Consider the following 13,961-nt stretch of genomic DNA (forward strand, 5'->3'; position numbering starts at 1 on the left):
GACTTCTTTTATTAATAATGTTCTTCTGAATGGTTTTATTCCTCAGACATTTCCTGAGTTTAAGGTGGTTCTTAAAGATTGGGAATTTGTCGATGATACAAGTCAGACAAACTTGCTGAAAGGTTACAGGGATTTGGTATTTTATTGTATTGAGAAAAAAAATGTTATATCATATTTGTATCAAATCTGTACATCTGGGGCAATTGAAGCAAAGACCAGATACTAAACGGAGGTCTTGGCTATCTATTTCTGATGAGGTATATCCATCCTGGAGATTACTGTACAAACCTCCTATCTCTAAGAGATGTGGGGACCTTCAGTGGAGGTTACTGCATTGCATTGTTGCCTCAAACTCTTTTATTTCAAAGCTTAATGAGACTGTTCTACCAATATGTCCCTTTTGTAATGCACTTGACACTGTTTTTCATATGTTTTGTGAGTGTTTTCGACTCTGCTCATTGTTTGAATTGTTGGGGAAAATTATTGTAAAACTGGGTATTTCGTATACCAATAGTCTATTTATATTGGGTTGCCGATATAAGAGGTCTTGGCAGCAACAGTGTACACTTGCCAATTTTTTAATAGGGCAAGCTAAACTTGCAATTTTTAAGACACATCAGTGTAAAAATGCTGGCGAGGATGTAAATATGGTGACACTATTTAAGTCTTTGGTGAAATAAAGAGTGATCATTGAATATGCTTACTATCGGCATACTAATAATGTTCCTTATTTTGAATGGAGATGGGGTGTTGGAGGGGCATTGGTAATTATAAGTGAATCAGGGAACCTGGTATTTAATTGGTAATAGTATGTAATATTATTATAATTGTTTTTTTCTTTTCTTTTTTTTTCTTTTGATTTCTTAATGTTTGTAAATTAAAGTGTTTTTAAAAGTCAAAAGTCTCTCTCTCTCTCTCTCTCTCTCTCTCTCTCTCTCTCTCTCTCTCTCTCTCTCTCTCTCTCTAACTATCCCCGTTTCTGTCATGATGGGAGAAACAAAGCTTTTTGAAACCCTACATTCGGAATGCCGTATAGTTTAAAAACGCTCGAAACACTGCACGCTGACGACATCTGCTGGTCAAATGCGTATAAATGCAATAGAAAAAAAAAGACTCAAGTCAAAAGCAGACTCGACAACATAACACTTTGGAAATGACTGCCATTTAGTTTCATTTAAAAAAAATAAATAAATAAAAAAAAATTCTACAATGTCCTAAAATAAAACGATCTAAACATTTGCTGAATATGTAGACCTTCTTATGGGAATTTTGTGACAAAAATCAAAATCTAAAATAAATCAAAACTGTGTTATATTTTAGCATCTTCAAAGTAGTCACCCTTTGCCTAGAATTTGCAGACATGTACTCTTGACATTTTCGCAACCAACTTCTTGAGGTATTACCCTGGGATGCTTTTTAAACAATATTGAAGGAGTTCCCATCAATGTCTGGCACTTATTCGCTGCTTTTCTTTATTTTTTGGTCCAAGTCCTCAATTTCAAAAACGTTTTTTTTTTTTTTTATTAATTTTGAGTTTTATAATGAAATAAATTAATATGTTGGCACAATTATATTTTTGCCTACAAAACTAATGTCAAACTTTTAAGCATACGCCTTCAGATCAAAAGATTTTTAAGATCATGAGAAACATTTCAGTCAAGTGTTTCAAAACTTTTGACCAGTAGTGTATGTGTGTGTGTGTATATATATATATATATATATATATATATATATATATATATATATATATATATGTGTGTGTATATGTATGTATATATATATATGTATGTGTGTATGTACGTATATATATATATATATATATATATATATATATATATATATATATATATATATATATATATATATATATAGTCTATTGTATATTCTATATATATACTTTTTTCTTTTCAATATTTATCTATTTGTTATTCAATTTTAATTATTTTATAAAAGTCTTGTTGCTGTTTTTGTATTGTTGTGTACTGGAAGCTCCTGTCACCAAAACAAATTCCTTGTATGTGTAAGCATACTTGGCAATAAAGCTCATTCTGATTCTGATTCTGATTCATGTGTCCTTCTAGTAAGAGATATTTTATGATTGTATTATGGTGTTTTACTTTAATTTATTAAAGTTTGTCTTCTTATCGACAAAATTTGTCGTCTTTGTATACTTATATAAAAAGTTTGTTTATGCATCAATATTTAATATTGTTTATTTAATAATCATAAACATTCGTGAAGGAAACATTGGTAACAATTTACAGTATAGGCTGGCATATACATTTGACACTGGCTGACAGATTCACTTTCAACCCCACAAACCCCCAACCCCAATCCTCCAAAATATAAGTTTTGAAATGTTTTCAAAACAAAAATTATCTCTACATTTTTTACAATCTTTGCAAAGTGTAATTTTAAGCCTGCTCATCACTACCAGCATTTATTTGTATCTAAACCGGGGGTGTCAAACATACGGCCCACCGGTTCCGGACCGCCATGGAGTCATCTCTGACCCGCGGGATGATTTGTGGGAAAAAATAAATAAGTAATGTTTGAAAATATTCACGTTGATTTAGCCTGTAACTTTGGTATTAAGATGTATTCATACAATTATTTTATTAGCAACAGCATTATTAAATTAGTGTAGTTGCAAGTAGCTATGTTATAGTTCGCATGATCAGTGGAATTTATTTTAATTATGCGGGACATTCAGCGCTCGCGACGCGTATCAGCGAACGCCACACATGTCTGAGGGTGACACAAGTTCCAGGGCCACACATTCCCACAGTAAAGTTTCACTCACAGAAATAATGACAACATGGCCAGGTCCAACTTTTGCAATGTTTCCGTCCCATTGAACTATTATTCATTGTAAGCAGGTTTCAGTTTCTTAGCGTTTATGTTCGGTTTTAGATGGTTTATTTAGGCTAAAGCTCCTTAGGCTAGTTTTCCCTTTTATTCAGAGTTTAAAATCAGCACCCACCAACCCGCCAAATGTGGATATTGTATGCACAGCGGTGAGTTATTTCTGTGGCGGACAACTTATAAAAAGTCTTGGAGTGACGTGACAAGAAATGCTGTGAGACACGAAGACGTGCGTTTGAAGAAACACACTTGATTATATTTTGAAGAACAGACGAAAGAAAAGCCATTGATGCATTTGTCTGATTCGCCGTGTATTCTGCTGCCCATAAGCGCATCCCTTCTCATAAAACACGAGCATGCAGAGTGCTCACTGTTTCTGCTTTTTCAGTCATCTGAAAATACATTAGTTTGCAACTGCAAGAACAGTGTCGTCCATGACAACGCTGCAGATGATCTCAGACCATCTCAGGAGGTGCTCTAAGTTTAGTTCGTGTTTACACGCATTGTGAATGCAATATTGCTTAATTCCAAACATTTGTGGCTGAATACATAACCATTCGCCTTTCTATTGTGTTCGCTGGATTTACTCAACAACAAATATCGTGACAGGTTTAGTCAGATTCATGATTAAATGACTCTTATGAGCCGGTACTTTTAAAACAGTTATTCACCAGCTCACGAGTTCTTGTTTTTAATCATTTTGTCGAATCCTTCAGTTGCCATTGCACACTTTTTACGACTAAAAAATACTACGGCACACCACTATCCCACATTGGCTAACCATCGTCAATATTTTTCCTTTTCAAGAACTTGTCCATGTTTTTTGTCTGGCTTAGTAGCGTGTTTACTTGTAATGTTTGAAATTCGGATATGCAAAAAAAAAAAAAAAAAAAAAAAAAAAAAAATCACATAGGTAGGCAATGCTGTGTGTGGTCACAGGTGGCAAGAGCGCTAAATCGGTAATGAAAAAACAACAAATTTGCTTCTTTTCTAATTTGTAGATTTGTTCATGCAATTCCACAACAAATTACAGGGATGCAAACTCATGAGGGGCAAAAAAGGTAAGATAATCACTGGTCCACGAAAAAAAATTCTGGGGATATTTTTTTTTTTAAAGAATAAGTTAAAAGCACCAATTCCAGCTATTTTAGTGATTCAAGTTTATTCAAGTTTACAGTTGTGCAGAATTAGCTGCAAAATAAAGAGTATTTTGGTGGGGCTTGCTTCTGTTTCACAAACAAGTTCAGTGACCCCTTCTGGAAATGTCACTAGGTGGCGACAAATGAGCGTCTTATGTGCTATGAGTGAGTCCGTGAATCATTTTGAGTCATTCATGACCGAAATCTACCAAGAGACTTTATAAAGTTTAAGCATTAAAAGAACAAAGCAGATCTATAGTCTTCCTTCAGTCTGAGCATTATTTTACATCCAAAAAGACAACAATAATAGTCTAATAATAGTGAGTTTCAATAACGTCCTTACCTTCTCCTTTATTAAAACCTGCATGGCTACAAATCTACTGACTTCAGTATAAGAATTATAAACACAAAGCAGATCTACAGTATCATTTTCCTACAGTAGCCTATTTAAACTGCTGAGCATGGCTTTTATCAGAAAAGACCACAATAATAGACAAATAATAATAATTTTGAGTTTCAATAATGTTCTATCGTCATTGTAAAGTGCATTTCACATGAGTTGAGTCGAGGCGTCAACGCTCTGTTCAGCGCCAGCGTCAAGTGCCGCATTGCCCTCCACATGACAAGAGTTGCAGAAAGAGTTTGCCACGTAAAAAAGCGCGAGGTGTGCACAATAAACATTGAAAACATGTATTTGGAAGACAGAAAAAAGCTTGCAGTTGCTTTGATAGCAGAAAGTAATAAAATGACTCGTTTGTGTTTAGGTCTAATTGTTTTCTTGGTGAATTTAAATGAGTTCAATAACTGGGGTCTCTGATATTCGTAAACGATAAGGTAATATTTAATTAAAAGAAATTATGAGACATTCAATGTCTCTTCACAAATTTGGACAGTTTTGAAATATTTCTTGTTGTTTAGTACTCTCAAAGACATTATTGGTGAAGCAAAAACTTGTGTGTGAAAAACACTTTGGTGTAAAGTGGCATCACTTCATAGACTTCAATGTATTCTGCAGCACTGATGCGAGTCATGTGAAAGACCCTTAATGCGTATAAATATCAGTCACTTTTGCACATTAATCATTGCTCTTCACAATCACAAAAGTGACCGATTATGGTTTCAAAACGGCGAATTTCTCGAAAGGTGAGGAGTTTGGATCCCTGAAATTATTATTATTATTATTATTATTATTATTATTATTATTATTATTATTATTATTATTATTATTATCATGCATTTATTTATTTTGTGGAATTTGATAATTTTCCACGGCACACCTGACAATCTTTCCGTGGCACAGTGGTTGGGAAACACTGCCCTAATGACCCCGTAACTGTTAATCAGTTCATTCAATAATAATAATAATAATAATAATAATAATAATAATAATAATAATAATAAAAGAGGTTAGAACAGAATTAAAGTTGCAGAAAATATGATTTGTGTTAATATAATTACAGGAGGCAACTGATGAGTGCACGCACATCTAATAAATAAACATAATTATGAACTTGAAGTAAAACACTTATATTCCTCATTTCTCACTTTGTGTAAATACAATACATCTGCCTTGACAGGTTATGAGGATGAGCAAGACCTCTGTGGGAGTAACACAAACTCTCATGGGAACACAGTATAGTGTATTTAGAGAGCATGATATGTGTCAAGCTTTCATTTCACTCTGAGATGAAAGACAAAGCATTATAACAAAACAAAAAAAAAAACAAAAAAAAAATATATATATATATATATATATATAATTAATGATAGGAGAAAGATTTTATGACATTATCGTTACAGACATTGTAATCATTTTGCAATTAGCAGTGACTATGCAGCTTGGTGTTTTTTGCAGAAAAACTTGATCAACTATAATTTATTTTCACAGTTTCATCAACTTTAATTGTTTGAACTGAACGGTGTGTGTAAAAGTGTTGATCGACATGAAGAATCTTACGGCACAAAATTTTTCATTCACAGACTTCCAACTGAATGGATTCTACAGTCTAGAAGAATGGAGGCCTTTTTTATTTATCCCTTTCCTTCTGATGTTTTTATTGTCTATCACAGCTAATTCTATTATCATATATTTAATCATATCTCATAAGTCTCTGCACTCTCCTATGTATGTATTAATAGGTTTTATGGCTGTTGTAGACTTGATCTTGCCTATATTCTTTGTACCTAACATGCTCTTTAGCCTTTTATTTAATTGGAGTAGCATATCTCTAACTGGTTGCTTGATACAAATGTTTTGTATTCATTTTGTTGGAGCATTTCAATCCACTTTGCTTCTGTGGATGGCACTGGACCGTTACTTTGCAATATGCAAGCCTCTTTATTATCATAAATACATGGAAATCCCTAGCTTTCTAAAGTTTGTTGTTGTGCCAGTAATCAGAAATGGAATCCTTATCATCATCATAGTCTCTTTTGCAAGCAAACTGTCATTTTGTGCAACACATGTTATTGATCACTGTTTTTGTGAGCACATGGCATTGGTTCAGTTAGCATGTGGCGATATATCCATTAATAACTTGGTAGGACTTTTGACTACTTTCCTTATACCAACTTCAGATTTTATTCTGATTACTGTTTCCTATGTTGTGATTTTTGCCTCTGTGTTCAAATCTGGCAAAGCTCACTTGAAGGCCATTAACACATGTATTACTCATTTCATTGTTATGTCAGTTAGTTTGACTTTTGCCTTGATTGCATTTATGTCATACAGAATAAGAAATAATTTTTCTCCTAGCAGTCGTGTATTTGTGAGCACAATGTACATACTTTTTCCAAGTTGTTTTAACCCAATTATTTATGGAGTAAGAACAAAAGAAATTAGAGAAAAGTTTCTGCAGTTGATAAATGATGTAAAGGTCCTACCCCTGAAATAAATCCAATACAAATGTATGTTAATTTTTTTTTTCTTTTGATTTCTTAATGTTTGTAAATTAAAGTGTTTTTAAAAGTCAAAAGTATCTCTCTCTCTCTCTCTCTCTCTCTCTCTCTAACTATCCCCGTTTCTGTCATGATGGGAGAAACAAAGCTTTTTGAAACCCTACATTCGGAATGCCGTATAGTTTAAAAACGCTCGAAACACTGCACGCTGACGACATCTGCTGGTCAAACGCGTATAAATGCAATAGAAAAAAAAAGACTCAAGTCAAAAGCAGACTCGACAACTTTAGTTTCATTTAAAAAAAAAAAAATAAAAAAAATAAATAAATAAATTCTACAATGTCCTAAAATAAAATGATCTAAACATTTGCTGAATATGTAGACCTTCTTATGGGAATTTTGTGACAAAAATCAAAATCTAAAATAAATCAAAACTGTGTTATATTTTAGCATCTTCAAAGTAGTCACCCTTTGCCTAGAATTTGCAGACATGTACTCTTGACATTTTCGCAACCAACTTCTTGAGGTATCACCCTGGGATGCTTTTTAAACAATATTGAAGGAGTTCCCATCTATGTCTGGCACTTATTGGCTGCTTTTCTTTATTTTTTGGTCCAAGTCATCAATTTCAAAAACGTTTTTTATAATGAAATAAATTAATATGTTGGCACAATTATATTTTTGCCTACAAAACTAATTTCAAACTTTTAAGCATACGCCTTCAGATCAAAAGATTTTTAAGATCATGAGAAACATTTCAGGCAAGTGTTTCAAAACTTTTGACCAGTAGTGTATAAAGAGGTTAGAACAGAATTAAAATTGCAGAAAATATGATTTGTGTTAATATAATTACAGGAGGCAACTGATGAGTGCACGCACATCTAATAAATAAACATAATTATGAACTTGAAGTAAAACACTTATATTCCTCATTTCTCACTTTGTGTAAATACAATACATCTGCCTTGACAGGTTATGAGGATGAGCAAGACCTCTGTGGGAGTAACACAAACTCTCATGGGAACACAGTATAGTGTATTTAGAGAGCATGATATGTGTCAAGCTTTCATTTCACTCTGAGATGAAAGACAAAGCATTATAACAAAACAAAAAAACAAAAACAAAAAAAAAAAATATATATATATATATATAATTAATGATAGGAGAAAGATTTTATGACATTATCGTTACAGACATTGTAATCATTTTGCAATTAGCAGTGACTATGCAGCTTGGTGTTTTTTGCAGAAAAACTTGATCAACTATAATTTATTTTCACAGTTTCATCAACTTTAATTGTTTGAACTGAACGGTGTGTGTAAAAGTGTTGATCGACATGAAGAATCTTACGGCACAAAATTTTTCATTCACAGACTTCCAACTGAATGGATTCTACAGTCTAGAAGAATGGAGGCCTTTTTTATTTATCCCTTTCCTTCTGATGTTTTTATTGTCTATCACAGCTAATTCTATTATCATATATTTAATCATATCTCATAAGTCTCTGCACTCTCCTATGTATGTATTAATAGGTTTTATGGCTGTTGTAGACTTGATCTTGCCTATATTCTTTGTACCTAACATGCTCTTTAGCCTTTTATTTAATTGGAGTAGCATATCTCTAACTGGTTGCTTGATACAAATGTTTTGTATTCATTTTGTTGGAACATTTCAATCCACTTTGCTTCTGTGGATGGCACTGGACCGTTACTTTGCAATATGCAAGCCTCTTTATTATCATAAATACATGGAAATCCCTAGCTTTCTAAAGTTTGTTGTTGTGCCAGTAATCAGAAATGGAATCCTTATCATCATCATAGTCTCTTTTGCAAGCAAACTGTCATTTTGTGCAACACATGTTATTGATCACTGTTTTTGTGAGCACATGGCATTGGTTCAGTTAGCATGTGGAGATATATCCATTAATAACTTGGTAGGACTTTTGACTACTTTCCTTATACCAACTTCAGATTTTATTCTGATTACTGTTTCCTATGTTGTGATTTTTGCCTCTGTGTTCAAATCTGGCAAAGCTCACTTGAAGGCCATTAACACATGTATTACTCATTTCATTGTTATGTCAGTTAGTTTGACTTTTGCCTTGATTGCATTTATGTCATACAGAATAAGAAATAATTTTTCTCCTAGCAGTCGTGTATTTGTGAGCACAATGTACTTACTTTTTCCAAGTTGTTTTAACCCAATTATTTATGGAGTAAGAACAAAAGAAATTAGAGAAAAGTTTCTGCAGTTGATAAATGATGTAAAGGTCCTACCCCTGAAATAAATCCAATACAAATGTATGTTAATCTCAATATGATACACTGAAAGGGTCACTTTAATACAAGGAGATATTGTTTTGATCATAATATTGAATTTAAATGATCACATGCTAGAAAGGTTATATAGCCAAGAATGGTACAGGCTATATATGTGTGCAAAAGCGAAGGAATTAACAAAAAGCTCACTAATTATGAACAAATTTGTATTTTCTTGCTATACTATAACAACTTTGAACTTGAATGCATTTCTGTGTGAATTTCTTTGATAATTTAAAATATTTCTTATTTGAAAAGTTGAAGACATGTTTTCTATTGATAGAAAATATTTGTAAATAAAAACAAACAAAAATAAACAGCCTCAAGCACTGATAAACGGAGTCCAAGCACAACAAAGGCATTTAATAAAGATTTATAAATATATATATATATTTTTTTCATATTTATACATACTATGATATACATTTAATTTAAAAAAAAAATGTTTTTAATAAGTACATAACTGTTCTTCATTTACCTGTACTGCATGTGTTAATACATATCACACAGAAAAACACATTACATTTTAGCACATTTACTACATTTCCATTGATGTATTCATTGTTGGAATCCCAGGGCATTTCAAGTTAAAAAAAACTTTTTCTTATCCCAAGTTAATGTGCAGAGACAACTATAAGTTAGCCACTCTCAATTTGACTTTTAAGTGTAACTCTGTGGAACATTCATAACAGTGCTTTGTTTGAATGGTGAGACATGTCAACTTCTGGCTCAACCTGAAGGAACATGAATGTAATGTTTTCTTCTTCCCCCCCATATAGCACAAAAATAGACAAGTCATATGTTGCCAGGCGCCTATCACCCTGAAGCTCTAAACCAGTTACCCAGTGAAACTAAGCAGGGTTGAGCCTGGTCAGTACCTAGATGGAAGAATTCCTGGGGAAAACTAAGTCTGCTGCTGGAAGAGGTGTTAGTGAAGACAGCAGAGGGTGCTCATCCTGCAGTCTGTGTGGGTCCTTATACCCGATTATAGTGATGGGGACACTACGCTGTAAAAAAAAAAAAAAAGCACTGTCCTTCGGATGAGATGTTAAACCGAGGTCCTGACTCTGTGGTCATTAAAAATCCTAAGGCATTTTATGTAAAGTGTAGGGGTGTAACTCTGTTGTCCAGGCCAAATTCCCCCATTGGCTCTTTTCAGTTATGGTCTCCTAATAATTCCCATCCATATATTGGCTCTATTACTTTATTCTTTGCTTTCCAGTAATAGCTGGCGTGTGATGAGCGTACATCTTTCATTCATATTAAATTAAGTTCCCTATCTGTCAATCACTCGACGTTGTGTCGATGTAGTGACACTAGGGGCCACTCTTGGGATCCCGAGACACCTCTGGTCTTTGATAAAAGGCCAATGAAAATTGGCGAGTGGTATTTGCATGCCACTCCCCCGGACATACGGGTATAAAAGGAGCTGGTATGCAACCACTCATTCAGATTTTCTCTTCGGAGCCGAACGGTCATGCTCACTGAGCTGAACTACTACTGTTCATTCACCTCTGCTGGATCTGACGGCGCATTTCAGCGGCTTCTCCCTCCTCTGCACTGGTGCACCGCAGAGAACGTCCCTGGGCGCTTCGGCAGAAAAAAGAGAGTATATTTTCTGAAAGAGATTACTTCTCTAAAACAGTATATTTCTCTAAAAAGACACATCTTTAAAAAGACGTTCCGTGTGTGCCGCTCTTTTAAAGACATGTCGTTTTAAAGATGCCTTTCCGATTGTGTGTTATTCCTGGTTGCGGTCGTTATCTCTCAACTTCGGATGGTCATGATCGCTGTCTTTCGTGTCTGAGCGTGACCCACACGGAGGCAGCATTCGTGGATGGTTCATGTTCTCACTGCGAGAACATGGCCATGGCAACGTTGCAGTCGTGGCTTGCTTTCATAAGAAGGCTCCCTGCCTCAGTCCTTCTACCTACGGGTATGAGGCCAGCACGGTTAGCACGGGGGGTGATTTGGGGACCCCAGTGGGATCGCCTCCGCCGGGTATCCCCCGCGGACCTCCCATTCCCCAGCGCACTCGTCTGCCCCAGTCGGCTTTCTGGATGAGTGCACCGGCTCGTCTCACGGCGAGTCTGGCCTCTTGTTCAGAGCCCGCGAAGATGATGAGCTCTCGAGTGCAGCATCGGAGAGCGGGCTTGTCCAGTCGGATGCAGAAGCCTCAGCTGGGCTCCCCCCCTTGGGGACGATCGACCAGTCACAGGCTGATGCAGAAATGACAGACATGCTTTCCCGGGCGACCACAAGCGTCGGGTTAGAGTGGAACCCTCCTCTCTCCCCTGAACCCTCGCAGCTCGATGATTGGTTCCTGGGCTCATGGCGCCGCTCAAAGCAGCCACGCCCCGCTCCAGTGCCTTTCTTCCCGGAAGTGCATGAGGAGCTGACGAAATCATGGGAGGCACCTTTTACTGCCCGGCCCCGATTCCGCAGTTCCCCCGCCCTCGATGGCGGGGCGGCCAGGGGCTATACGGCGATTCCCCCGGTGGATAAGGCGCTCGCAGTGCACCTATGCCCGCAGAGCGCCGCCACCTGGCGCGGACGCCCTAAGCTCCCGTCCAAGCCCTGTAGGCTCACGTCGTCCCTGATGGCTAAAGCCTACAGCACTGCTGGACAAGCCACCTCTGCCCTGCACGCCATGGCTCTCCTGCAGGTCCACCAAGCCAAGGCGTTGAAAGAACTGTACGAGGGTAGTTCTGCCCCAGATTTGATTCAGGAACTGCGCTCAGCGAACGACCTCACTCTCCGAGTGATGAAGGTCACGGTGCGGTCTCCCGGGCGGACGATAGCCACATTAGTAGTCCAGGAGCACCACCTTTGGCTCAACCTGGTCGAGATGGGTGAAGCAGACAAGACATGGTTCCTTGCTGCCCCCATTTCCCAGGCGGGCCTATTCGGCGACACCGTCGAGGACTTTGCCCAGCAGTTCCAGCGATCCAGGGACGAAGAAACCCACTCACCTGGAGCTGGTAAGAAGACCACTTCATCCCCCGGTGGAGGGCCGGGTGGAGAATCTTTTGTTGCCTTTTTGTTTGAATTCGCCGCATGCCCAAGTGGCTGCGGTACCCAACAGTTCAGCAAAAGAGTGGTTTCCTTCTTCCCTGGGTCACATACCCGGTGTGCATGGTCGTCATCACGACTACCGTCCACGGGTTTTTCCTTGCAGGATTGGCGCTCCAGCAGTGGACTTCCCACCCCCGATGTGGCAGTCTCCACGGTTTACGAGGACAGGCCTCTTCCTCCCCCATCCCAGGCTGTTCCGGGGGTGGTCACAAGGAGCCATGTAAGTGCTTCAATGTCCCTAGACTCAGCACGGCCACGACGTGGTGTGGCACCTCAAGCTCCACCCCGCCGCGAGGCCCCACCTGCTGGTATGTCCGATGACATTGTCCCCTTGGTCCCCCTTGCGCGGAACTTGGATGTGTGGCTTGCGCTTTCCAATTCGTCGCGATGGCTGACCCAGACCGTCCGACTTGGCTACGCGATTCAGTTCACCAGGCGCCCGCCCAGGTTCAGCAGTATCCACTTCACCTTGGTCAAGGACCAAAACGCTGCAACCTTGCGCATGGAGATCACTACCCTCCTACAGAAGGGCGCGATAGAACCTGTCCCTCTGGCCGAGATGAAGAAGGGGTTTTACAGCCCCTACTTCATCGTACCGAAAAAAGGCAGTGGGTTGCGGCCAATCTTGGACCTGCAAGTACTGAACCGGGCCTTACACAGACTCCCGTTCAAGATGCTGACGCAAAAACACATTCTGGCGAGTGTCCGGCATAGCAGCACACCACGATGCAGAAGGGAAGCATGACCTGATCATCAGGTTCCTGAGAGGCACCAGGAGGCTGAATCCCTCCAGACCGCGCCTCGTTCCCTCATGGGACCTCTCTGTAGTTCTTCAGGGTCTACAGAGAGCCCCCTTTGAGCCTTTGCAGTCAGCTGAGCTTAAGGCACTCTCCTTGAAGACTGCCCTCCTGACTGTGCTCACTTCCATCAAGAGGGTAGGAGACCTGCAAGCGTTCTCTGTCAGCGAAACGTGCCTGGAGTTCGGTCCAGGCTACTCTCACGTGATCCTGAGACCCCGACCGGGTTATGTGCCCAAGGTTCCTACGACCCCTTTTAGGGACCAGGTGGTGAACCTGCAAGTGCTGCCCCAGGAGGAGGCAGACCCAGCCCTGTCATTGCTGTGTCTGGTGCGTGCTTTACGCATCTATTTGGATCGCACGCAGAGCTTTAGGATCTCTGAGCAGCTCTTTGTCTTCTTTGGTGCACAGCGGAAAGGAAGCGCTGTCTCCAAGCAGAGGATTGCCCACTGGCTCATTGATGCCATAACTATGGCATATCACGTCCAGGACGTGCCGCCCCCGGTAGGGCTATGAGCCCATTCTACCAGGGGTGTATTGGCCTCCTGGGCCTTGGCCAGGGGTGCCTCTCTAACAGACATTTGCAGAGCAGCAGGCTGGGCAACACCCAACACCTTTGCAAGGTTCTACAACCTCCGGGTGGAACCGTTTTCGTCCCAGGTAGTGGCATGCAATACAAGCGGATAAGCCTGGGATAGCCGGCCGGATGTATCGCTTGCACACAGTGCCTTCCACCTCTTTTGAGCTGAAGTGTGCACCATTAATTCCCAGTAGTGTTCACAAACTATGTTCCCTGGTTGACTTCCTCCGAGCCCTGTGGCAGTCGAGTTTTCGGAGAGACTCACTGCTGGCCCAGTACACGTGCTAAC

At 39.0% G+C, this 13,961-nt stretch overlaps 2 protein-coding genes across 2 annotated transcripts; both read left to right on the forward strand.

Moving 5' to 3' along the window:
- The first annotated feature begins 5,947 nt into the window (after positions 1-5,947).
- Positions 5,948-6,898, forward strand: LOC127422107 (olfactory receptor 52K2-like). Its single transcript, XM_051665470.1, has one exon. It carries the CDS (start codon positions 5,948-5,950, stop codon positions 6,896-6,898), a length of 951 nt encoding a protein of 316 aa, XP_051521430.1.
- A 1,340-nt stretch (positions 6,899-8,238) lies between these two features.
- On the forward strand, positions 8,239-9,189 carry LOC127422108 (olfactory receptor 52K2-like). The gene has a single exon (XM_051665471.1). The coding sequence runs from the start codon at positions 8,239-8,241 to the stop codon at positions 9,187-9,189; it is 951 nt and encodes a 316-aa protein (XP_051521431.1).
- Positions 9,190-13,961: the final 4,772 nt, after the last annotated feature.

This window comes from Myxocyprinus asiaticus, chromosome 31 (assembly GCF_019703515.2).
Source record: "Myxocyprinus asiaticus isolate MX2 ecotype Aquarium Trade chromosome 31, UBuf_Myxa_2, whole genome shotgun sequence".
Lineage (NCBI taxonomy): Eukaryota > Metazoa > Chordata > Actinopteri > Cypriniformes > Catostomidae > Myxocyprinus > Myxocyprinus asiaticus.